This window comes from Pseudoliparis swirei, chromosome 17 (genome assembly GCF_029220125.1).
Source record: "Pseudoliparis swirei isolate HS2019 ecotype Mariana Trench chromosome 17, NWPU_hadal_v1, whole genome shotgun sequence".
Taxonomy (NCBI): domain Eukaryota; kingdom Metazoa; phylum Chordata; class Actinopteri; order Perciformes; family Liparidae; genus Pseudoliparis; species Pseudoliparis swirei.
In genome coordinates, this window is record NC_079404.1 from 7539811 (window position 1) to 7567723 (window position 27913).

At 44.3% G+C, this 27913-nt stretch overlaps 1 protein-coding gene across 1 annotated transcript in view; it reads right to left on the minus strand.

Annotated features, from left to right (window-relative positions):
- Positions 1–18380: 18380 nt before the first annotated feature.
- Positions 18381–27913, minus strand: part of LOC130207561 (signal-induced proliferation-associated 1-like protein 2) — a 94601-nt gene continuing 85068 nt past the window's right edge. The window contains exons 15-19 of the mRNA XM_056436207.1: positions 25974–26193; positions 23801–23932; positions 21476–21593; positions 20530–20608; positions 18381–20098 (exon numbers count right to left, since the gene is read on the minus strand). Coding sequence (XP_056292182.1) covers positions 19952–20098; positions 20530–20608; positions 21476–21593; positions 23801–23932; positions 25974–26193 — 696 coding nt within the window. The 3' untranslated portion in view covers positions 18381–19951. The remainder of the gene's footprint in view (positions 20099–20529; positions 20609–21475; positions 21594–23800; positions 23933–25973; positions 26194–27913) is intronic.

The following is a 27913-nucleotide window of genomic DNA, read 5'->3' on the forward strand; positions in this document are numbered from 1 at the left end:
TTGAGCTGCTATAATCTAAAATTTCTGTATTAAGGTGTGGCTCAAGAGATAGCAGAATGCAGATGTAACAATAAATCTGCCACTCCTGTACATATTAGGAATGTTCTTATAGCAGTCTGCATTTACATCCTTTCTCTTCCCTGCAACTGGCCCTCAGACATGTATGTATAGCCAATTTGATGATAATTAAGTGAAGGCGAAGTCATGTGAGTAATTCATTGTCACGTGCAATTTTTGTGTAGAATCAACCCCCTACTAGTATCTTCCAAGTCAGCATCAACTCCCCATCCTCTACTCATTTCTATGCATTATTCTGTTGAAAATCTGTCAATTTGGGAAAAAATCATGAATGACAACCGAGTCATAAATACCAGCCAGGAACCATGAAGTTGAATTGCTCAAACGCTTCAAGAGCAGATACCGACGCCAACGCGCTGCTAGCACCTGCCTAGGCACCGGAAACGTCAGAGCAGCATGTGGACCCAGCTGGTTGACATATGGAGAGCTATTACAGTGCAGCACGATATTTACTTTTAAATTCGATGGAGATCAAACCAGTTTAAACACAAGCAAATTATAAATCAGGTGCCAGCTTGGTCCGTATTGATCTGCAATGGAAGCTGATTGGAAAACATTATTTTTGTTACATTATTATCTGCACGTAGTTAACTTGTGGTAGAATGTCAAAGGTTGTGATTCATAATCACTCATGATTACCGTCTGCAAGTGGGTCTACGCATGCCTGTTGTGAGCCCTTGAAAAGTACAGTAAGACGTGTACAAAAGCCTCGTAAATGCATGTCTTTTAGAAATTATTTTGTTAGACCATTCATTTAACGTAGAGGTCATTGTAGAGTTTAATGCATGAGAATCTATGTTAAATACGGCTTAGTAACAATTTAAGCCATGAAATTTGACATATTTGAAAGCTCTAATCACTATTCAATCTTGTACAAACTTAGTCTGATCATGTTATTGTGATCCTAAACAATGAGCCTACGCCAATTAGGTTTAAGCAAGGCTGTTGTTCCCCAAAATGGTGAGCAATGAGGTATTAGATGGACTTTCGTGTCAGCACAGTGAATTGCAATTTAGTTCCTTTGATGGTCCAACAGTACCAAACTGGTGATGTTTTCCATCATCGGCATTTAAATTGTACAACATTGTCAGCATGAAATTCTAAGTGTTTCCAACATTGGTATAATTCGTGTTTGTCTGGCAAATGGAGCAATAACATTGCTTCAGAAAGAAACCCGTACCCTGATAACAAGTTGGATAGCTTGCACCTATGATTTGATCACAGAACTTACAATTCCGCTTATAGCACACGTTCCAGCTCTTACAAAGGCACACCCTGCAGGCCATCCAGCCATGGAGCACAAAACATTCTCGCAACTCAATGAACAAAGCCTAAGGACAGCTGACAAAATGCAGCTAATCATGATGGCATTACTCATGATGAATTTCACAAAACTGTCATATCTAATATTGCCAACATAAGCCATTCATAGTATAGAAGTCGTCTCGAGTCACCTCTGACCCAGGACTGAAAAGATTTCGCAGTTCAGTGCATCTTCAGACTCCGTCGTCCTCCTGCAGTCTAACTCTACACTTGGAGCATGCAGGGAAACTGCCTCAGAAGAGCATTGCAATATTGAAATGTTCTCACTGTCAAGAGGAGGCTGTTGTATTGTTTGACAACAGTCATTATAGTGCAGCTTGTCCAAAAGGCTTAGCCTTGACTCCTGCAGTTAGTTGGAGATTCAAAGGGATCCCTACCCTAATTAATCTTTTATTAAGAGTCCTATTGCACATGTAATAGGTTTTTGCATTTATCAAATTATTAACTTTAAGCCTGGATCCAGTAAAATAGTAGAATTTCATTCGTTAGGTTACCTATTGTATTCCCTCATGAACTTGTTACCTAATATGTGGAGACTTATAAGGTGAGCTCTGTGGCATTCTATTGCCATTTGTATGCAGTGATGCACCAACCCAACTGACATGAAACTGGACAAAATTGCCAACGAATTACTTGTGGTGGGGCACTGGAGGAAGGCATGTGGTGACATATGAGATTAATCTCTCCTATCCTCTCCGTTAAGTCCGCAAACAAGATAGGTGACAGCTGGAAGTTGTAGCATCTTATGATAGATAGCTTGAAAATTACAAGTGGTATAGTAAGCTTCCATAGCAGCCCAAAATTCCATCAGGGAATTCCATACTGAAAGCAGGAAGCTGAATTACGATTCTGGCCAAAAACATCACTTCCTCCTATGATAATGTCATGACATGTGTGGATTTTACGGTTCCAGAATACACAGAGACTGAGGTATGTGTTTGTCAATCACGTTATTTGCGCCTTGCACGGCTAGAAGAACTAGGGAGCTGAAAGAGAGAGAAGAGGTACAGCAGTGACGAATCCCAGTAAAATTCCATCACCGGGAGGGGCATTGATGGTTCCCTCTATCCATGTGGGTCTTGAAGTAAGATTCCGAAAGGAGAGTAGAATAGTCAACTTGCAAAGTATACTTACCAGCTGTTTTTTTCTCACGATCTAAAATTACGTCAAGTAGGTGTGGTGTGATTTAATGGTAAGAAATGATTAAGATGACTCTTTCAGAACAAGATGCTTAATATAGTCCCTTTTTATGACCCAAAACATAAATAAACTGATTAAGTACAAGGAGCAAACAAACAACAACAAATTTCGGGAAAAAGTTCTTTAAAGAAGAGATGGATAGTCATGTGTGAGGATGGTAAGGGTTAGATGGTGAAGGCGATTGAAAGTGGTTGAATATGAAATTTGAGGAGCCGACCAGCATTGGATGGCGGATGAGTTCAAGAGATGGACAGTATAGAGCTGGCAATCCCGTCAACAGTATCCGCGTCACCCGATTTGACCAGGACTGAGCAAGTTAGGATTAAAGAAAAGGAGTCTTGAAGTTCGGGAGCTAAGGTATTTGTGGCGTATGTTGAGTTAAAGCTGTAAAGTCATTGAATTTGACAACCAGATCTCAGTGGACCGGTCTGATTGTCTGCGCGGAATGAGCTGGAGCGGTTAGTAGAGCTGAACATCTAGTTTTATTACTTTAAATGCTTGGAGACCACAAATTTGTGTTGCAGGTAGTTCAATCTTGGAGTTATTAATTGCTTTTAATGTTTATTTTATAGCATTAAGTCAAAGATTCCAACTTGTCAATCTCACTTAATCCTGTGACCAGACCACATCATCGACTGGAAAGACTCCAAGATAATTAGAAAAATCCTCTCTTACAATGAATTTTAGGAAAGGAAAAGGAAATGTTGATGGATGAAGGTCTGGCTACGGGTAGGATAGTCCGATCATTCGATATATTGCAGTGGGTTTGAAAGAAGTGCCTGTCATCCATTTGATTTTATATCGTGAACACAGGTAGAGAATTGGAAAGTTCCCGAATGATTTGTTGAGGTGGAAAGAGTGGTTGTGTCAGTCTGAGTTATCAACACCGTAACTGATGCCACAGGGATTTCGGATAAATGATAAGAAGGAGGTGATAACAGGGACCTTGGGGACACATCCTTCAGAAATTCAGTTAATCAGGGCAAGCAAGTAGCCATTAGATCTCCAACAGTTATCTTTGATAATAAAATTATCTCCATTTGATGTCTTCTCAATTCAAGAACACAAGCCGACACTTTTCTGGTTCGTCAAACTTGATCTACTTTTTCTCATACAAGTGAACTTGGTATAAGTACAAAAGCAATGACAATTGCCAAATCTTTGCCTTATGTAAATTTCAGACGGGAGATAGAGTTTATAGTATCCTGGGATCAGTGTCAAATAGGTAAGATTCACCTACCGAATGCTTGAAATTTGATACAAAGCCCTTTGATGAAAGCTACAGTTCAAAAGATGCAAATATATTTAATCAAGCCTCAGCACTAAAATGCTTAAAAAGATATCAAAGACAAACTGATAGTTTAACAGGAATATTTCTAAACAAATAAAGTATTTAATAAATCCTAAATGTAAAAGCTAGCACACTGTACAGTCTGAGTCGTTATTAGCCAGGAGAATTTTGCAAAGGTCTTTGTGAAATGCTGTCAGCTGAGCAGCGCAAAGAACGGTGCAAGAAACTTCATGAACCCGCAGCCATTAACAGGCGCTTTACACAAGGCAATAAGCAGTCTTAGATGTTTCACCTGCTGACTGGCATGGACTTCAAAGAGAAAAAGTCGACAACCGAGGCAAAAAGATTGCTTTGTATGGCAGTGAGCTGAAAATCATTCAAATTAGTTGAATGTTGAATGGTAGTTTATCTTTACGGCCTGATTCACTCCACTGGAAGACAAATGGCCAGATCTACTTGAAGTTGTTGAACTTGTGGGAAGTACATATGCTGTTGCCAGTGTATTGATTATTAATGGTGCACTGCAGTACAAGACCCTAAAAACTAATAAAGAAATCAACTGGCCACATACTTACAGCCTGGCTCAGACTACAATCAAATCATGCGTCCAACCGATAGAAACACTCCATCGTGCAGGTGGTGAAAAAACCATATCGGAGGAGAAGAGTTTGCCTGAGCAGGGTTGGGTAGATAAGTAGCCGTTAATATTGCCATGACGAAAAACCCCACTCAGTTCTCTTCATCAACATGGAAGCTTGGAGTGAGAAGTCCGAGCTTAAACAGGGGTTTTCAGAACAGTTATCGAAGATGATTTGTCCATGCGTAGCTGAAAGATGAAGAGTTGACCAATTCAGACCTTTAATCGCATTCATTTAAATGTCACATCTCCGTCGCAAGTTGTGCCTTGTGTTTCTGAATTAAACATGTGTTGCAAACGCGGCGTATCGTATCTACAATCGTTTGCTTTTGCAACCTTAGAATTATTTTCAAACTTGTATACAAGGGCCACATGTCCAATTACCGCCTTTTAGTCCAGCGATGACATAATAGGAGCTATTGAGTGCACTTATACGAGATCGTTCACGACTAAGCAACGTGGACACCAAGCTTGATTCGTCCCAAACCAGTGCGTTCACAGCAACAACATGGCAGATGTTTTATCCCATACAAAAATCAGTTTTCATAGAACATATTCTGGAATGCATCTTTTCAAGTACTTGGGTGCCTAACATAGATTAGCTCACCAAGTGTTGCATGAATTTGATGTGCTTGGAGAACAGCACAACTGTGAAAAGCTTTGAAGCGAGTCAGCAACCAACTCAGGCATATCCCATGGCTCTTGAGCACCAGAGTGGTTCATTAGATGATGCGAGCTTGGTGGTTTCAAGAGTGTGAGCCGATGGAGTACAGGATGGCGGATACTGCTCATCAACGAGCAGAGCTTGTAAGCTGAGCAGGCTTCATCCCGTTTAGATGTCTTGCCTCACGTGCCTGGAGGCAAGGATCTAGAGGAGATCTGAAGGCTTTTCTTGTAGCGTTCTTGCTGTATGGGGTGAGTATGATTTAAAGTCACCCAGAATCGAACAGGTTGATGCCAAGAATGAATGTTTGCACTAACCGAGGATGTTTTGGCTGGAAGGTGAGCATTTGGACAGTGACAACAACAATCTATCTGAAAGTAGTTGGGAGGAAGAGGGGTTGAGTGGGTCCAAGGAAGGATCCTTTGTTTATGTATGCCATGACGAAAAACAAATTTTGCTAGTCCTATGTGACATCATCATCCCTGGGGTCCATGATGAAAGTCCCGACTAGAAACCAGAAAGGAAAAAGAATATTGTGGGGCGGGAGGTTGGCATGAGGACGCAGTCTCCCGAGGGAGTTAGGCCCGAACAGGTAGTGTCCATATTGCGTGAGTTTGGGAAATCTTTCGGGTGCTATCAGTGATTTTATATCAGTGACCGGAGAGAATTCAGTTGCAGCCGATATTACTCTGGAGGAGAAGTAGCTTAGCCTGCGCTTGTTTTGTCGCGTGGAATAGACATGAGACGGTGATTTGGAGGAGCAATGATGGATACCAACAAGACCGGGGAAACTGTCCATCATGCTTCCCTAGGCAGGCAAGAATTAAGCGCCAGGAATGAACATCCTCTTCTTCTTAGAACCAAATTTCATGCTCTCACCAACCTTGAGGTCCTAACTTTAGCCTCAAACTTGAATCTACTCCAGTGCTGTGGTGAAAACAGGATGGAAGAAGTGCCCTGTCTGCAATTCCCCTATCCTTAACCATATTTGCAGACGTTGATCTCAGGTTGTTCTGGCTGCACCAGGTACAGTGGTAGTCTCCCACCAACTGAAATGTTCACCCCCAGAGATCGATCCAAAGGTGGTGTCAAAGTGATATTTTTAAAGAGCTTGACGGACTGTCCTGGAGGTCAGCTGTTGGTTACAGGGAGAACAGAGTATTGGAAGAATCAGAATCAGAATTGGGGAACCAGTGCTTGGTGGTCCGAGGAGATGAGAGGTTTTCACCAGCTCAGCTGAGCTCCTGTCGGTGGAAGTCTGTGATCCACCTCAGCGGAGCCTAGGCAGCTGGGAGAAGCTTGACTGCAAGGAGGGGTGATGGAATTGAGGAGAGCTGAAGTCGGAAAACAGAGATCCTGGCTGGAGGTCAGTCGAAGTCATATGCTGAGGTGTGAAGGCTCATGGTTGCTGATCGTCTGAGACCTGCTCTGCTCTGAGGGAACTAACAGGGGTCCAGGAGTGGGAGGTGATGGCAATCTTTGGGTTGTGACAGTGACCAAGCGTTCAAAGGACTTGCAGCCACAGAGCTCATGCGGCGGACCTGATCATCTGAGTCCTGGCTGATCTTCTTTCAGGGAACGGGATGATGGAGGACAAAAATTGAAGAGGTCTGGAGCTGGCATGTCTAGGGAGGTGTGAAGATTCGTCTGCACACGGAAAGAACAGCTGGTCTCGCCAGTCTTCAGTGGAGCATTTGAGTGAGGTTGCTAGATTGCAAACTAGACTGAATAGCCTTGCAGGTGCGTACAAGATGAAGGGCCATTCCTCTATGAAGATCTGTTTGTTTGTCCGTTGTGGGCTGTGTATGAAGACATGGTCAGTCAACCTTGAGGACTCGTGAAACTCGTTCTAAGGTGTGAACACAAGAATTCATTTCAGGTTATAGACAAATTACAAACTAGTTTTAATAGAATGAATATGTTGCCAATTAAATCACTTAATCCACATGCTGGTGGAAACATGAGGAGACCGTGTTTGTTGATCGTAAGCTGCTTCAGTCGGTAAATTTCCATACAGTGTGGACAGAATTTAGCATTACACCTGTCCTGTGCAACATAGCCACAAAATGATAGATTTGAAAATGATCAGTGGACAAACAAAACCTAAGCAGTTAGAACTGAGAGTAGTATTTCATGAGATATTCTGAGACCTGTGTTGGTCTGCGGTGTTTGATGTTATGTAACAGGAGCAGGTTGCTCAAACAGACCTGGTTAAAGATTGATCCTGCCTTTCTTTCATAGGCAGCCTCAAAGGCAATGGAGCGTTAAAAGTCATCAGTGAAGTGTTGAAAGAGCTAACAACAGACAGCTGTCTCTGTAACAACAGTGCTTCAGTGGCATATTGGTGAGGTTGCAGATTGCAACTAACTGAATAGCCTTCAGGTAACGTAAAGACATGAATGGCCTTCTCTAGAGTCTGTTTGGTTTGTCCGTTGTGGGCTCCTGTAGAAACATGGCAGTGCAACGTGAAGGACTTTGTGAAACTCGTTCTAAGGTAATGAAAACACAACAATTCTTAGTTTCAGGGGATTATAGACAAATTAAAACGTAGTTTTAAATATGAAATGATATGTCTGCCAATTAAATCATTCTTAATGCCACATACTTTAAAGAAGATTATTGTTGATCTAAGCGCTTCAGTTTAATTTCCATACAGGTGTGGGGAGAATTTAGCATTCGATGTATCCAGTGCAACATCACCACAAAATATAGCTTTGAAAATGATCAGTGGACACAATCAAAACCTAAGCAGTTAAACCTAGAGTAGTATTTCAATGTAGATATTCTGTATTGTGTTGGTCTGCTGTTTATGTTATTAAACAGGAGCAGAGTTGCAGCCACAGACCTGTTGTTAGTGTAGATTCCTGCCTTTCTTTCAACGGCACCCCAAAACGCAGATTGTTTGTTCAGTCATCAGTGGAATAGTGAGTGGGTGAAAAGAGCAATAACAACAGACAGCGTTATCAGTAACAACACTTGAGTAGCTCAGTTTAGGTTAGAGAACAGTTGAGTGAGTCTTGGTTTGAAGTACAAAGCGCATTCATATATAGTCACACACAGTGGCGGGCCGTCAGGGCCAGCAAGGCCTTCTCTGCTGGCCTAAACATCATCAGAATATATATTTTGTTCTAAATATATTTTCCCACAAATATGTATTCAATTATTTCCCAGAGTAAGAGTTATTCTCTTAATTTCATAGCGTTCCTCTTGGTTGCGCTGCTGCCAGCCCCAGGTTGAGATTTGGAGGCTGGTCTTTATGTTAGATCTTTTATCCAATCATATTCAGCCATCGTGTGTTGCCAGGGGGCTAAAATCTGCCCTTAGGCCTTCAGAATCAACATTGCGGGCGCTGGTAGCTTCAAGTGAATGGGAATGACGATGTTGTGTCAACCAATCAGCTTTAGAGTTGGCTCCTCTAGGCCTTCGAGAAGGCCCCGGAACCGCACAGGAGCCAGCTAGCAGGCGGAGTGCTGCACGCCTTTGATTGGATTACCAATATTGAGAGGCGGGTCCTATGGGCAGGTAGATGCAAAACCTCAGAACAAGGAAACTGAATTTGATAAAGGAATTAATTCGCGGACTACAAAGCTGTTTTTTCAACCCACAATGGCGGAAGGAGGAGAAGATGTCGATTTGGTCGAGCATATACTTGAAATCTGCTTTGGCGACAATGCCCTGTTTAGTGAACAAACTAGTGCAAGTGACTTTTTCTTCTTTTCTTCTCCGTCCGATGCGCGCATTATGCAGCGCGCGAGACGGAGAGCCGAGAGAAATGACATGCTGTTGTGTAGATACGATCAACATCAGACGGCTGTTTAGTTTAATAAATGAACAAAGACGTGCTATAGAGAAAATGACGGGGGCGGGCCCATTTTTTTTAATGTCATGCGATCTACCAATACTACGCCGCGATCGACGTATTGAGCAGCCCTGGTCTAGAGCCATGGCATCATAATGATAGTAATAAGAGGTGGATTAATTCGGGTGGGACTGTGTAGGACCTCACTGAAGGCCCAGGCCCCAGGCCCACGGCCCGCCACTGGTCACACAGAATTTTGTCTTGAAAATGCCTTTCATGGAGTCTGCCGGATGGGGCCTAATTTTTTGTCCCCACAGTAACACGAGTCCCTATGGGTATGTGTGCACTCAGGTAAAAGTCCCTACAGGGATAGAAATACAAGAACACACACACACACACACACACACACACACACACACACACACACACACACACACACACACACACACACACACACACACACACACACACACACACACACACACACACACACACACACACACACACACACACACACACACACACACACTTCTAGCTGTCAGCCCAGGTGAATCATCTCAAACATTCAGCAAAAGATATCTAACATGCAAACTCAGAAGTAATTGGAAATTTGATGAATGCATATGCAACAACAGTTTGGCCTGGATTTGGCTGAACATAAGCTGAGTAGTATCAATAATATAATTGTAGTTTGTTGCCCACCTGTCCAGAACAGCATGCATTGTGGGTGGTGTGATAGAAACCTGACCTCGCTCCTCGCAGATGTTGTGGTCAGAGCTCCTACAGCTGCTCGCAGACACACAGGCTGCCACAAGGCTTGAGCTCTTGCACTTAATGTCTCCTCTCCCCGGCCCATTTACATCGTCACATGGTGTGCAGATAGAGGTTTATGATTGGTGACTGCATGAGAAAGGGCACAATTACAGTAACCGCGAGCTGGGGTACAGCAGGTGTCACTAAAATGTGTGAGTGTGTGTCCTTTGAACCTTGCATCATGCTATCTCTGAGATTTCACACTTTTGTATAAGGTTTGTCAGATTTGATCTGGCAATGATACCATGTTAAGGATGTACAAATAGCTTATACAATTAACAAACAAAAATGCTCTTCAAATGTTCTCCAAAGTTTGTATCATTCATGTCATAACATGAACTGCAGTTAGATATTAACCCGTATTGAAACACGACTAAGACGCTGCAGCCACGAGCCAAATGCTAATATCACTATAACAATGCAAACATGCAACATTTTAGCTGGTATAAAGTTCACCATGTTCATCATCATAGTTTAGCGTGTGAGCATGCTAACACTTGCTCATTAGCACAACACAGCTGTGGCTGATGGCATTGACATTAGTTTGGCATCAACCAAACAAAATTTGACGAATAAAAAAAGACACACAGCTGGCAATAAGAAAAGCCGAACAATCGCTTTCATTTTATTTATTTTCATAGAACTTTAAACTATTTGATTTTTGTTTTGTAGTACATTCCAAGTTGTGTTTTTTGTGTGCCAAAAACGACATACCAACAATATACAGTCGCTGATATAGCAGAAACATTACACACGTTTGACACATTATATGAAGCAAAATTATGAGGAAGAAAATTGAATATAAAGAGAGAAAAGCACAGAGATGCTGAATGGAAAGAGGTGGGCGGCATGTGAAATGGAGGTATCGTAAATTGATGGAGAGGCGAGACTCTTGTAGCTTCGGAACCTGGCAACTGAAAGCTGACTTTGACGTAAAGATTGCCAGCGCTTTGCACTTTTGTTATTGCTAACATAAATTACACATGCAGCACGGAGAGCACTTGTCAAAGTGTTATGTCGCTCCAGGGAACAAAGACAAATAAGTGAGTTAGTAAATAACACACAACAGCACGTCTGAGGATTGGATCGGTGTGAGTTTATTTCCATGTGATTAAAGATCGTTTATCTTGAGGTTGTTTTCTGCATTTAACCTCATTAAGTTGCACATTATTGATTATGTATGTAATCAATACAAAGTAATGGTTGGAGTCAGAGGTCAGCCTTAACATGTCTCCAGATGTGTTTAGCTGGACGGTTATTCACTTGTTGTTGTGCTGGCGATAGGTTTCATGTTATTAAGACATACATAAAGTACATTTTTGTCCAATTATTTTATTCATAATTAATATGTCACAAAGAATGTTGGCATATTAAGGTGACATGTACAACTAGGGTTGATGTAATGAAGATATCGTAATTATAAACACGCTTTGTTTAAGCAAATGAGAGTTTTATGAAAAGGTATATGACGACAGGTTGCTTTATAAGGAAAACAGATCCGTCATCACAATAATGTGTAATATTGGAGCTCTGTTCCCACATTATAACACTGATCTATCATTGGCCCAGGAAAAAGTGAACACAAATTTGTACTTTTTGAAACGGTTAATGACCTATTCAGCAAAATACCAATATTCAGTGTTTGCTTCATTACTCCTGGTGAACATTAAATCCTGCTTTCAGGCAGACTAATTAAAACCACAAATCAAAATCTCCCATTTTTCACATTTTATTAGGGTTCATAGATTAGTGTTTATTACTTTTGTTGATACCCTGAATAAAGACATTAATGTTCCCATCTGGCATGTGACGCATGAGACACTAATCCGTGATTCACATCTCTATGAGAGAGAATGTGAGACAGAAATCCCTCAGGTGGGACCCACGAAATGAAGTCTGATTTAAATATGCAAGAAGAAGATTTCAGATATATTAAACAATGCCGATGACCAATTACCTGGCACAAAGGTCATTTTAGCAATGCGAGCACCATGGCCCTGGCAATGGCAATTTTGCTTGGTCAATCAACTATATATCAACAATGATATTGTCCAGGTCAAAGTTGTCCATTATCCAGTATCTTAACACCCAGATGGACTGGCCAAAGTGTGCTACGGATATTTATGGTTCCCTGAGGATAGCTTTGGTGATTCTCTGAATAATTAGAGCCATCATCAGGTCATACTTTTAATTTGTCTGATTCTTTGTTTTAAGCATACATGGTCGCCCCATCAGCCTCAATTCTACATTGTGTTTAGTTGTAAAACATATTAAAAGAAAACCGACAAACCCTCAAACAAAAAATGTAATGTCTGAATACCGTTGGGCACAGCAAATGAAAGCCATGCGAAATATGGCTGGAATAATGAGAGCATGTGGGTACCAACATTCATGAATATCGGAGCAACTATGTCCCAACAAAGACAGTCCACACATTAGAAGGCGGCGTGAAGCCTGCTGGCCACCCCGAATCACTGCAGCGTGAGTTCTTAAGCATCGCAGGGCCCTCAACAATGGGATTAGGCAGCAATATAAGAATCTCGCGTAAAACAATAGGAACTTGACACTGCTGCCACTCTCGTGCTTGGGCCATAATGATAGGCCTTTTTAATCAAGTACTCATGACACTTTCGTAACATTCTTGTTTTAACATACCCTTTTTGTTTGTCTTTTCACCATATTTTATTGTACATAAAAAAAAATTCTATTACATTTTTTGGTTCATTGTCACGCACCAATCACGAATCACAAATCATCCTTGTAAGCGTAACGTACTTGGCAATAAACCGTTTACGATTCTGATTACGACGTGCACAGCATGCACCCTATTTCACAGTTTGATGGTTGAAGGTAATTTCTGAGCTCACTGTGCAAACAAGACAGGCTCAAACACATTTTACGTTTGACCTTCCGGCGTCTCTGTATCTCCTCTCTCACACAGAGGATCGATTGCCTCTCCAGTTAAGCTTTTATTGCTGACGATGGGTCAATGGGGGTTGTTTCGGATCCGGCATACGCCCCCCACCCTACACTTCCACAGCTACCATTCCCCCTCCAGATATCAATATTCCCATGACCCTCTGGAACAACCCCTCCACTCAGCCACACAGGCCAGGCCAGACCAATGCAACTTTGCATAATCAATATCTCCAATAGAAAAAAGAAGGGAGAAGAAGGTGTAGATACCTCCTAACCACCACCCACTTGCCAACCCGCCGTGGCTGTTGGCACTGGAGGCAGTAGCTGATTGAGAATCGATGTCAGCGCTGGGTGTTGCTCGGAGGCTGACAAGGACAACAGACAAGGACATCTCGGCAAATGAAGATAATTCAGTGGCCCCATCTTATCTATTTGTTCCTGTCTTCTTTATCTAATTTGCCAGTAAGACATGCGCCATCCTTTTATTCCCACAAACCCACAACACCAAAGGTTGACTGAGGTTTTGTCTCTGCTGGATGTGCGAGATTTCGGGCTTTCTTGCCAGCAATGACCTTTTTGGAAAAGGTTTTTTTTCCTTGTTTCTATAGCCTTTCTGATGTATATTGAGGCCAGGCAGGCAGACGGGCAAGTGGCTTATGAAATGTCGCCCTTCACCGGGTTCAGCTAAAAGGGTGGTCACCTGTGACTTGACTGACAGATAGTGACGTCTCGTGGGTACCTGGAGGCAGATGGGGGAGGGTGATGGCTGTCTGCTAGTTTGGAGGATCTCCCCCTGTTCTGCTTTTCCTTTCTTTGGTGTTGTGTGTTATGCAGCTCCCTTGTGAGCGGGAGGGAATTTCAAAAGTGCCTGCAGAGGAGAGATGAGCTGCACAGATAAGAGCAGGTGAGAGAGCTAATCCTGCTGTCACGCCTGGCAGGCACACACCACTAAGATTGGGTGAACGATCTGATATGACCAAAGACATTGTCCTCCTTTTAACGTGCTTAAGACCCGAGTCGTGGTCAGTAATTCACACATCTGGTAAAAGAGAAAAATATGGTGTCAAGCTATTGAGTCACGGATTACACACAACTGCCTTTCTGAACAATGTTCAGAATTTCAGATATTTTTGAATAATTTCGTGCAATCTTACCGGAGGTGATCAATCCAAAATCAAATCCATTGCAGGGAGAGCTGATAGTTGATATTTTTGCAAGTACAGGCTGACACAATAAGAGTTCCCACGCCCTCCGCGCCTTGCCAGCTGCGCTTTGGGGCACGCACACTGAACCCTTTTTTGGGTAACGTGATCCTGGCTCGGGTGGCACTCACAGCATGGGACCATCTGCTGTGGGACTGTGAAAGCAGGGTAACTGTGTCCCGGTCACATGCTATTATGTGGGATGAGCGCCACATTTGTGCTAGTCTCTCCGGACTAGAGGATGAGTGCCAACCAGTCATTCCTTAAACTGCTGATACAGTCAAATATTATAAATCAATATGGGCTGTAAGCGCTCTTGATTGGATCGGGTCTCACTTTACCGCTTGTCAGCATATTTTGCAAAGCTGATCAAATCGCAACATGTCATCGTAGTATTTAATTTTGCCCATGCTGCTGATCCGGCCTCCGTTCCCAGATCTAGCTCCAGATTTCCCTGATGCCAAAGTCGTTTGATTTGGATGCTGTCTTTAATCACTGGTCGCACCCGCCACAAGAAACCCCGGAATCCTCCTCCACCTGAAACAGGCCCCGCTTTCGCCTTTTACACTGGTGTGAGCTCCCATCTGCTGTCCTGGCACCGCGTGCACACACATGCACGCTGCACTCGGCCAACCGCAGCTCGTTCACGCACAAACGAGCGTCCAGGCACTTCCACCGGCAGCTCCAGCGGAAAGTGGCCAGATTGAGGGTTCAGAGCAGGCCGCCTGGTGATATAACTTCCAGGTTCATTCATGGAGTGATCAGACTTGGATGAGGCTTTGATTGAATCCTCGGAAGCACAACTGCAACTGGCTTTGACTTCCTCAAAGGTGATCCAAAATGTCGGGGAAATACTGTATGTATCCAAAAAAACAAAACATGGCCAAACCAGCTCTACCCACAAGCCTCCAGAGGACGTGATAGATTGGACCACACTCCAGCAGCTGGGCTGGAGGTTTATGCAGGAAATAGCAAACTAATGTAATTGTTTTTCTCCCCGCACTCAAAAAGGCTCAAGATTAATTATTCAGAGAGTCCTTCGACGTCCCTGCGGTAAAAGCAACATCTGTCATTTATTTAAAGGACATCGACTCGCAGGGAATCGAGTCACAAACACAACATGGTTTCATGTTTCCATTCGAAAGTCTTAGACCACCTGCTGTTCACAAAATAGAGGATGAAAAGTGTCACAGTAAAGGTTGTTAACTTTGTCTTCTCCCACAACAACTGCTCAAAATTAGCCCTTTGTCTTTTGTCTTGAGAACATATGTCTTTTGTCTTGAGACATATTCTTCATGGCTCAGCCAGGTTTCAGTTAGGCAACATAAATCAATGTGATTATCTGATATTAAATCATTTAGTAACACAGCTTTAGATGACAGAGATCGAATATTTAGGAGACCACATTTAATAGACCTATTTTGTTGCACTGCTGAAATAATGGTGTTAATTTGTATAAGGTTATTGTGTACGACTCCTCTTCTGCTTACTTTTGATTTATTTAATTGAAGTGGCCGTGGGACAGACACAGTCTCTACTCTAAAGTCATGGGTGGGTAACTGCTCGAATGGAAGAGCAGAGAAGGGTGTTAAACTACAACTCTGCTCCCGGTTCCTGATCTGAACCCTGGGTTGTCATGGATTAAGTCCGATCAACTTGGTCATATTCGCAGAAATGAGACGCGCTCCGTCCAACGTGGGATGGATGCCGTCTCTCCTCATCAGATCAGGTTTTCCCCAGAAAGTCTTCCAGTTGTCTACGTAGCCCACATTATTCGCTGGGCACAACCTCGACAGCCAGCGGTTGAAAGACGACATTCGGCTATACAATTCGTCTGTCTGCAAATTTGGGAGAGGGCCAGAGAAAATTACGGTGTCCGACAACGTCTTGGCATAAGCACACCGATTCCACATTAATTTTAGTGACTTCCGACCGACGGGCTCGGGCGTCATTACCACCGGCGTGTATTACAATCTGACTGTATCTCCGCTTGTCCTTAGCCAGCAGTTTCAAACAAGACTCCACGTCGCCCGCTCTGGCCCCGGGAGGCACACGACTCTGGTCCGGGCTTCGCTATTTTCACGTTCCTGACTATAGAGCTCCCGATAACCAGGGTGTGCTCCTCAGCGGGTGTGTCGCTGAGCAGGAAAACTGGTTCAAACGTGAAGTGGTTGGTGCACAGCGGGCTTCTGTGTAGACTTACTACTCCTGCGAACAGTTACCCAACCACCCGGCTGCACTGTTACCGCCGGGAACAGCTATCAGCTGACTGTAGCTCCGCGCCGACTACGGGAGAGGGCGGGCTAACTAGCATAGCTGTCTGAGCTTCGATAGCGCGGAGCCGTGCATCTAACCCACTTAGACCTGCCTCCAACCTAGCAAATAAACTACACTTGTTGCATGTATCGTTATCATTAAGGGAGGCAGGGGGATAACTATACATGAGACACACTGAGCAAGAGGGAGCGGGAGGGAGAGAAGAAGAAGTCATGCTCGCTGTTGAGCTGGCAACCAGAGCTTACCGGAAGAGTGAGATGATGCGTTCAGGAGCAGCTGGGAAAATCAGATCTGGTGGTTCACGGTGTCAAATGCTGCAGAAAGGTCTAGAAGGATAAGGACAGAGGAGAGAGAGGCTACTCTAGCAGTGTGAAGCTGCTCAGAGACAGCAAGGAGGGCAGTCTCTGTCGAGTGGCCGGCCTTGAATCCAGACTGGTGAGGGTCAAGAAGGTTGTTACTGTGGAGATAGGAGGACACTTGGCTCAAGATAGCTTGCTCCAGAGTTTTGGAGAGAAAAGGAAGAGAGACCGGTCTGTAGTTGCTGACTTCAGACGGGTCGAGCGTGGGTTTCTTCAGGAGAGGTTTGACTCTCGCCTCCTTCAGAGAGTTGGGGAAACAGCCAGTTGAGAGGGAGCTGTTAAGATGGGTGAGAAAGGTCAGAAGGTCAGGAGCAATAGCCTGGAGAATGGGAGACGGGACGGGGTCAAGGGCACAGGTGGTCGGTCGGGCGGAGGTCACCAAGCTAAGAACTTGATTGGGAGACAAGGGGGTGAAAGAGGAAAGAGAGGGGGATGAAGAAGTTAGTGTTGGTGAGGAGATAGAAGATGGATTAGTAAAGGAGGAGCGGATGTCGTCTATCTTGTTTGTAAAGTAGTCGACAAAGTGGCAAAAGGGTGGAAGGAGGAGGGGCCAGGGGGGGATCAAGGAGGTTGGAAAAGATAGAGAAGAGTTTTTTGGGGTTAGAGAAGGAAGACTGAATTTTGGTCAGGTAGAAAGAGCTTTTGGCTGCAGAGATAGAGGTAGAGAATGAGGAGAGGAGAGATTGATAGAAGAGCAGGTCTTCCGCTTGATTCGATTTGCGCCATTTCCTTTCCGTCGCTCGCAGGGTGGCTCTCTCGGCGCGCACCGAGTCCGACAACCATGGAGCCGGAGAGGATTTCCGAACCGGTCGTGTCTTAAAAGGACAAAGAGAATCAAGAGATGAAGACAGGGAAGAGAGGAGTGTCTGTGGCAGTTAGGCTGCATGAGTGAGAAGCAGTCAGTGGATGAATTACATTTGGAATGCTTGAGATGGAGTCCAACTCTTAAGGACCAGAAGATCTGCGACTTTTACCATTTTAGCGTACACTTTTCAAAGCTCACTTGAAAAGTAGATGAAGGGATGGATTGAAATTTGCCGACCAGACCATGTAGGGATAGATTCACATATTAAGGGTGCCATCTTTCAAACTTCAGAAGTCTTTTTAGTGCAAATATTCATCTTTGAGTCTCCCCGGACCGTGTTTATTACCGAGCCGTGGTGTAGGGATATCAATTTTCATTTGCATAACTAAGCGACTGCCTTTCCGTGCCAGGACCGTGGAGCTCCTACATTACAAAGCGTTAGCAGATCACTTTATAGCCCGTGAGGAAACGGGATGAAGCTCTTGTGGCAACAATGTCACCGTACATATTGACATGTGTTGTGTTAAATGAAGTTTTACATGGGAAACAGGCTTTCCAAGAGTTCAATGAGGTTTGACAAGTAGCAAAGCTTAGCAGAATACAGGAAAGTCTAGTTCTATGCAAAGTTAACAACATCTTTAAAGCTCATTAATTGACATGTCATATTGTGTTTGTAAAAATGACACGTTGTGATTTTACGTGGTTCAATTGCTGGATCTATTTCCTTGAACAGAGCCAGGCTAGCCATTCCCCCCTTCTTCTAGTCGTGATGCTAAGCTAGGCTCATCAGCTCTCTGGCTTAATATTTAACAGATGTGAAAGGTATCCATCCTCTTTCTTATTTCCAAATATGTTGAACTATTTGAAATAAAAACTCAACAATAATCTATCCTTAAGACTGCTGGGTATTCATTTACTAAACATGAGCAGATAATCCTTCAGAACAATTCAAAAATCACTGCTTTTGGTTAAGAATGCTAGAAATACAGACGCATTAAAAAGACAAACATCACTTATTTTTACAACTACATTTATTAAAAAAACAAAACCCAAAATAGAACAAAAATGTTTAAAAAGCAACCGGTGTCCCACCAGGGATGAGACAGTTTACGCAGACACATTTTTAAAAGCATACAAACCAGCCAACTGTATTCTAGCAGCATCCAAATGTTGGAATCTCCAAAATCATCATTTATATATTTAAATATATAGTTGTTTGCCCTGGCAAGCTACACACTTTACAACATACACAGAGCTGTATCTCTCCTTTGTGCATAAAAATACAACTTAATTAAATAAACAACTTTAGGTTAAATAAGCTTAAATAATAGTGTTAAATACAAGACACTTCTGTGGCAGATATGTACAGAAATAAACACATTTGGCATTGTAAGTGTGGTTCACTGGCGCTTGCTCTAATGCTCTAGAATCCACTGCATAAGAACACATTATGCTGTTTTCTCACACACACGCACACACAAACGCGCACACACACACACATCAGTGAGCCACAGACAAGGCATGTGTTTAGAAAAGAGAATTAAAAGCATAAAGAAAAAATCCATTTACAACCAAGAGTTTCAGGCACAGTCTCTTCCTGTTTTATAAATACATGGCCAGTAGAACTGCTGCTCGACAGGAACTAGTCACGTTTGTGCTAACTTCTTTTTCTTTTTTTCTCTCCTTAAAAACACAGTTTTGTAACTACCACTTCATTATTGCTAGGACATTGTGACAGTGAATGGAAACTACTGACAAACGTGTGTAGGGAAAGCACCTATAAAACATCAAGATTACTGCCATGTGACCCTATATTACAACACTGAGGTAAAGAAAAAGTGGAATTCATTGAAAGAAAAAAATGCCCTAGAATATCAAACCTTGAAAGTTGTGGGACTTTGGGACCCAGAAATCTAGACAAAAAGGGTCTCAGTTGAGCTACATTCATTTCCCCCCCACCTCCCCCCCACACTGTATATTTCAAAGACCGCCACATGTGGATTCCTCTTGGTGCAAGCAGACAGTAAGTACCACATTATTATGTCCAGTACATTCCTCCTCTCCGCGCCGCACCCTCTACTTTCCTGTCTCTGTGAAGGCCGGCACAGAAACAGCTGTGTGACAGTGTGAGCAGTACGATACAGTACAGCTGAGTATACAGTACAGTGGACTGATGTGACATACGTAGGTAGATTATAATTATACAGTAAATGAGCTTTACATTCCATTACTGTAAGAAGATCCCAAGGGACTCAAGATGATTCCCAATTCCTCTCCAGCGCAGGAGATGAGGAGGTTTCCCAAGAGTCCCTTTAAACCAGGATAGAGAAACTGTTAACGCCAGAAACAGCCCAGCACTTCAAACAGAGGAAAGTCCCAAAACTAAGGTCCAGATCAGGGTTTCAAGACTCTCCTCACAGGGCTGCACTCGAGTCTCCTAAGCAGGGCCTTTTCTTTTCTTCTTTTTTTTAAGAGTCTTGATTACTCTGTGGGCTGGTAATGGTTTGTTTGCCTGGGGATCATGTGGGAGTTTTACAAAGGAGTTGACTGGCTGCCCGGGAGGAGTGAAGGCCTTCTCTCTTTCTCAGGGTTTCTTGTCAATGGAGTGAAAGAACCACTCTGTGAACTTCCTGAGCTGAGCTGACGCCGTCAGGCTCTCCTCATGCAGTCGCATGTTGTCCTGTCTCAGGTGCTGCACTTCCTCCTGCAACATCGCCTTATCCTGTTTCTCCTGAACACACACACACACACACACACAATCAACACCGAGCATGAGGAAAAAATAAATGGATACAAAAGAGGTTGATAAAATCCCCGCTATTAAAAGAACATCCGTCTGTCGTCAGCCCAGTGTAAATGTGAGGCATTAACATGGAAAAGCAGCCTTTTCTCTGTTGCGATAAAAGTGCACTTCCTCTCTCCATTTGAAGCACATTAGTAGAGGTGGGGATAGGTTGGGCTGGGACACAATGAGGGAAGGAAGCAGCATATTGAATTAAGTGGACCAGTTTGTATTACACAGACCGCGGGGCACACATTACTCAATGTCTATTCTCCCCATCTGTGTGACACCGACATGCATTGTTTGCCGTCTTGGAAAAAGGCCAGCAAAAAGGGGACGGCAACGGAATCCAGAATAGCGTTTGCTGAACGTGGACTCACCTTTCTGAGGTCGTGCTGCAGCTGCCTGAGGATCACCTCCAACTGGTTGACTTTGCCAGTTAGTGTGGAGGGGGCGCCGCTGTTGGGGGACAAGAAAGGATGCTGTTAAGACTCAAGAACAACTAATGTATCACTTGAACAGTCAACAGAATACATAATCTAATAAAGGACAGCTAGCTAAATTACTGTTGCCAAGCCTGTCAAGTGTTCAGTCTTTGCATGTCTAGCAGTCGACACTCAAGTCGGCCGAATGTCGCGAGCCGAGTTTACCCGCTTTAGCTAGCCAGTGTAAGTTAATGCTAAAACACAGTGCCCATTGAAAACTCTGTAGCCAGCTGACATTTAAATGTTTGTTGAAAATTACAATAACAGACAAAGTGGATAAAGAAGTACCACAGCAGCATTGTTTATGTATTGCAATGCAGCCTCAGAACTTTGACTAAATACATACAATGTAATCAAATGTTGTTTGAACATAACCATCGACTGGTTCAGATGCTTACCATTCAGAACACATCTGGACAAGCTGCACAGTCGATAGACTTTTCTGTATTTTCAAACAGGATGTTTTTCAGGCTATCTTAAGCAGATTTAGGAGAACATGACCTATAAGCCCACATAATAACATACAGACGTTAGCTAATGACATGCCCCTTGCCTTTGTAGATAACACTCGCATATGGGATCCAGGCATACCAGCAGTGTGTGTTCCACTCGGGACATTTTTGGTTTTTGTTTCTTCAAACATTATAAAGAAAGACACCACACTCTACATTCTTAGAGTATTTCTCTTATTAGATGTTATTACATGTACACCTAGATATGGTTGCTGAGCTATGATTGGACAATCAATGATCAGAGGGCGGGTTTTAGCAGAGAGTCAATCGTTCGCTTGCTATGGGAGCGCTGGTGTTTGTGTGTGTTTGTGTGTGTCGGTAAAACCTACTCTGCTTCCAGTGCTGCTCCCTCCGCCTCCACCACCCGTCTGGTCAGCTCCCTTGAGATCTGCAGAGCTTCCTCCCGCTGCATGTCCGTCATGGTGCAGAAAGATGCCACGCGCTGGTCTGGAGACAGAACAGGTGACGCAACAGGTCATAATCTGCCCTTCACATAAAAAACAGGAAATGTGTTCAGCAATGCATCTCATGGTGTCCACATGCAACTAAAATTGAGCAGCGCAACACACCCACACCCACACATTCCTGACAGGAATTCATTCACACTTGGTATGATTGAGCGTCTCTAAAATGCAGCAGCAGCAGCAGCAGCCCCCCCCCCCCCCCAAGGAGAGATCTGTATGCAGGCAACAAGGAACAAGGTGGGAAACAGAGCCTTTCTAGACCATCTCGGATAAAGTAAGTCCCTTGGGTGTTGCTCCGGTGCCATCGCCCCCCTGAGCTTCCTCTTGACAGCTGTTTGGCTCACAACGGGCTGGATCCCAGAGAGCTGTGAGGCACCAGTCATGCTTGTTTTACCATATCAGGCCCTTAAGCTCGCTCAAAGCCCCATGGAAAACCCACATTTGGCATGTTCTGCTTAGGGACTGCTCAGTCTTGAGGCGTAATGCTCTTTTCTTTAGAAACCACTTTCTCTCTCTCTCAAGCCCTTGGTCTGAGACTAAAGATACGAGGATCAGCATATTCAAAGAAATGATTAAGCATACCCTTCCATTAATTTAGCCCCCCTAATGAAAGCTAATCCACTCCAAGACAAAAGCTGATCGAAGCTGGAATTGGTTGTTCAGACGAGGTAGGAAAGGGAGACCAAGCTTTAATTTACATATGAATGAACATTTTCCTCAAATGCGATGGCTGCATTAGAAAGATTAAAAGACTTCTTGGATAGTGGAAACAGCTTGTCATTTCTGCGTGACCTGGTGGGTGTCCAGAATTACTGTACAAACAGTGGAAAATCAAACAAATATAGATTATAAGAAAGAGAAAACACAACAATTTATGTTCTTCACTTATTTTTGAGAAAATATTAAAAGCATATCCACTAGCTTTCAGTGAATAGGACAAAAGTCTTTTGTTGTTTGAAAATTAGGCCTTTAAAAAAAAAGATTCTACGGGTATGAGTGCCATACATGCAGGCAACCTCTTTCTGTCCTGGCTCTAAACAGAGGTGGGTAAAATTACAAGGCACAATGGCAGCCTGGAGTCCCTTTCTGCTCGGCAACAAGGCTTGAAGCTTTACACGGCGCTTTTCTGGGCCGGCCAGGCTGCCGTGACAACTGCCTTCAAGCTGCCAGTCAGACTCTGCATGATCTCCACTGACTCCACTTAAATGATATGCTGCGGGCGATGCAGCGGGAACAATATCAAAGAGATCCACAGAGCTTTCATTAATTATGACAAATGAATGGTCACATGCCATTTTAACCGCTCGCTCGTCCCGGGGTCAGGCGGAGTTCGAGTTCAAAACATACTCGTGGTGTGTGAGCATTTCTGTGATGGATGGGAAATACACTGGCATGAGTGGACACACAACTACCCAAGAGCAAGGAGAAAGAAAGAAATGAGCAGAAGTGATGATGTTGATCATGAGGTGGCTGAGACGTGCCAATGCCAATTAGCTGAAAATAGTGTGAAAAGACAGATCTGCGTTTTGACAGGAACATACCGCTCATGTCGTCTAGAAAGACAACATACTGTGAGCCCTCATCAGTTTATCTGAACACTCGATTCCTAAAGTATTGGTTCCAGAGTCCACAAATCATCTTAAGCAGCCACATTCAGACAGCGTATGAAAAAAACCACCTTAAAAATGAAGATTTCTATTTCTAAAGGAGAGAATCAGCCGCGTTCGGCCAGACGAGTTGTCCGACATCGTTTTGTTAAAGAAAGAAAAACATCTTCCAGAGTATATTCAGATTTAATGGACAAAAAGGCCACGAGGGGAGCATCATTTACCCCAAACTACCAACAGTAGAAAGAGCTCTCCCCGAGTGGCCCCTTGCTGGCAATATGGTGTGAAAATTGGCTTCATGTCTGCGCTGACAAATTATGGCTTATTCTTTTCAGGCTACAGCACTCGCTGCGAATCACAACGGGGTTCAGGGCTGAGGTGCAACGAGCCAAAAGGACCCCCACCAGACACCTCCCACAGCATCTTAGGAGACGCTAGAACAGACACAAACACAAAGCGCGCACACAAACCTGCACATGCAAGCGAGCTAGCACTTGCAGTCACACAAAACGCACACATACACACGCACGGCAGCCAGGAGGAGGTTACACAAGGTGCCAGCAGCTTCAGCCAGGCTGGTTACCTTCAAAGGCTCGTGCTGCGTCAACCAGGTGAGACCAGTCCAGGTCTGAGGCAGTGTCTGGGAGGGGCATGAGGCCTGGGTCGCTGAACTTGGACCTGTCCGCCAAGGAGCCGTCAGAGAACCAAAACTCATCTGCAGAGACAGGCAGGCACTCTGATCAGTGGCTAGGCCTGGCCTGAGTTTAGTGCTAATCTCCGAGTCGCCACTCAGTTTGCATCAAAGCAGACACGAGGGGTTGGGAGAGGTATAGCAGGGCACAGAGGAGGGTAGGCAGGGGGTTTATTCAAAACTGGCCGCCGTTGCTTGAAGGATGGTAGTTACCGTGGTCCTGCCCTGCACATCACAACACCGTGTCGAGTCAAACTCCAATCCAGTTGCACCGAAGAAACAAATACTCCCCAACATCGCAAACAATTTAACTCTGAAAAGCAACAGCACAATGGGCTCACATTCAACCACCTTCTCTGCATAGCATTGGCAAGGGGCTGTCTGAGGGGCAATACATGACTTGTCTAAGTGATTGTATTCATGTTTCAATCAATATGTCCTGTCCCTCACAACTGTCTCTTTCTCTCTCTCTCCATCGCCCTTTCTCTTCGTCAGCCCTGAAAGACGGGGAACGCAATAAACAAGCTTCCAATCTGCAGTGAGGCATTTAGAAAAGCATGAGTGGAGAAGCCGAGAGGAGACGGAGAGAGAGAAAGAGAGAGAGACAGACAGAGAGCTTGAGGTGATGCCGACACTCCTTTCAATTTACACAGCGACTTGGAGCTTGAGTGATTCACTGTTTACCAAATTGGTCTGTTTCAGTGGGGGGAAAAAGAGCGCCAGTGTTCTCAACTACCCTTCAAAACCATCAGGAATCCATCAGCTCGACAGCCAGAAGAGGTCTACGAGAGAAACGTCTTTCCAAAAGCTATCTTCTATCCAGCGACGGCAGCCGGAGACGGGTGAGGAGCGTTATGGAAATGAGGCAGGACGGACAGAGAGGGGGAGGCAGGCAGCGACTCATGAGTGAATGAAACATAACGTATGACAGACATCGTGAGCTTCCTGATGGCATGTTCATGTCAAAGATCTTCAAGACCTGCAATGGCGCGCAGGCAGGACACATCGGACCTCTCGTCGCTAAAACATTTTCAGTGGGTGCTGGGAGGATTGGCAGAGGGCGAACACTCGCCAGCAGTCAGTGTGTTTACATGATGGTATAATTCGAATCTTGCTTTAGTCGGACTATGCTATCTTTTGGGTCATCTGCTATTATCCCAATATACATGGCAGTGAGTAATTCGAATCATTGGCCGAAAGCATGTCATATCCGATACGATAGGTGGCGCTGTTTTCATTACAACTCGTGGTGATACAGCCATTTCCGCTGGACCTCTTCACCACTACCAACAACAACCAACAACAACAACATCAACATTTCGAGAAACATGGCGAACAGAGAGCAAGGTTAAGCATAAATTCTGTCTGCTCTTCGGTCCAGACATGTGTGGTGGCTCTTGTGTTCTCCATAGCGTTGTTTGTTTGTTTTCTGCCGGCCAGGCTCCCGGCAGTGACAACTTATCGTCTCTTTCGACTTCCGGGTCACGACATGGGAGGGAGGGGGAGGAGGGCGGCGGGATCTCAAGCATGCGCAAAGACGCAAAGTCCAGTTCCTAATCCAATTCACCGTTACATGCCGCGATAGTCGAATTATCAACCGGATCGGATCGAGTTATCCAGGGGTGTTAATCGGATCGTAGTCGGACCGCACATAGTCGAACAAAGGTGTTTACATGAAACGGATAATTCGATTTCAGTCCGACTAAGCCAGTTATTCGAATGCATGTAAACACGGTCAATGACAGGTGTCTGCTTAATGCAGACGGAGCGGGCCCAATGCAGGTTGCACCTGCCTCGCCCAGTTCCAATTAGAGGCTATATTGAGGAGTGTGTACCATTTGTGAGAATAATATTGGTGGGAAACAAGTGGCTCTCCATCAAGTATCGATATCCTGGCTTTTATCTGGTGCCAGAGAAGAGGAATGATAATCCAAGAGCAATATGCGGAGAAAGTCTACTTCAGCCGTCTCGTCTCTACGAGGTATTTTAGAGCCGCTTGCTTTATTTAAAGCAGCACCTCTGCCGTATGCTCAGTGAGTCCAATTGTACACATCGCTGTACTCACTCCTCAGGTTGGATGCTCCTTGGTTGTGGATAATGCGAGGAGGCAGCGTGCTGTGGTAAGGTGGGGTGGTGCTGAACAGGATGTCATTGGGCATGGCTTGGTCCAGCATGGAGCTATGGGAGCTGGCGTAGGACGAGCCCTTGCGGTTACTGCACACACTCTCGTCCGATAGAGTCCGGTATAGGGAGCGTCTCGGTGACGAGCTGCCCACTGCCGACACCTGAGGGAAGGAGAACAGTTTGTCAAGAGAGAGCCACAACCCCACCTTCCAACACCCCCTTAGCCTTTCCTCAGCACAGCAGGTTTACATGAGCGGGCAGCTGGGCGGGAGCATCGGGGAACAGTGTCAGGAATCAATTACAGTCTTTGCTCTCAAGAAAATGCAGATGGATTGAGCACAGCTGGAGAGTGTCTGGCAGAGTGGTACAAAAAAAAAGAGGGGACAGGGCTTCTGGAGGTGGTGACAGAGGTCAGCCAATAGTCACTGAGCCTAATGTGAGAAACTAGAAGGCAGACAAGTGCCAAAATACGATATGGATAGAGAAAACACCAAGGATACCAGAGTCTGCACTTGATACATTCCCGATGTTCATCATTTTGAGTCCTTTGGGGCTAGTGAGTGCATATGGCCGCATATATGGAAAATCTGTCGGGTTAAAAAAAAAAGAAGCAATTTTCCTGAAACGAAGCTCCAACATGATCTATTATCCGGGGTATGTCGACACAGATATACAAAGAGCAGTGGAACTCCTGGAGAAGCAGGTTTAACGCAGGGCTCGATTAAAAGCTCATCTATGTCTGTGAATTAACTCACCGCACGCTTTCTTTTTGTTTGTTTGCTTGTTTACGAACCCGACGTTCAGTGAAGTGGCAATAATGAACTTCAGAGTGCGTTTGCGGCTTTGTGTGCACTCTCCAGTATCGGACTTGTAGCGCAAAGATGTATAAACGGGCAACGCAGAGGTTGAAAGGAAGCACAGGGTCACGGTGAACAATCACAAAGGCTGCGAGGGTTTCAAAAGCTGCATCGTCCTGAGGCGGCGTCATCTGTCCACAGAGAAGAATCGCACAGAATACCGCTGCAGGGATAATTGAGTTTCATGACTGTGGCCAGAATTTTGACAGAGGATCTCCTGTTTAAAACACACAAAACCGCAATGGCCAATCCAATCTATCATTGTCCCTTTAAGCCTACATAAATATTGCAGGAGTGACATTAAAAGTAGCCACAAATGATATGTGAGGCAGTTGGCCAGATGGGTAAACAACTGCCTCCGGCTGCATCTGCAACCAACGCTAGACGTGGAAACCCGCAAGCCAACACCCAGCCCTCTCCATTTCAAAGACGGATACCCCACAAATCCCACCGTGACAATTTAACCAACATCAAGTGCGTCCTTTAAGCGGAGATATACACTGGAATTCAAAGCAGCGTACATGCACACTGCCTCCACAAAACATCTCACAGGTTTTAACTCTACAAAGATGTCTCTTACTTTAAGTTTCCCCACCTAACTTGACAAGATAAGACCCCATAAGGTTGTCTCTTATCAAAAAACGATTTGCTGCTCTCTCACATAAAGCAAAAAAAATAGCACCGATTTAGAGCTCCAGTAAATGGAGTCACGGCAAATTAAAGCATTCGCAATAGGGCTTAACGTTTTTTCAGAAGCCATCTATTTATTACAACCACAGCTTCAAGCCAGGTTCTCTGAACATATCTTGGCACTGGGTAACAGAACCTGCTGTGCACATTACACAGAAAATATCGTATTAATCAAACCTAGAAGAATGACTATTTTGGCATGTCTAAATCCACTTCAGCTGGCAACAGTCCACACGCCGAGTTGAGCTGTAAAGTGTTTGACTTCCTGTGGCAGCGGCGACACATCAAAATCTTTCCTGATTACCCGGTCCTTCCTCCTCTCCGCTCGCACTGA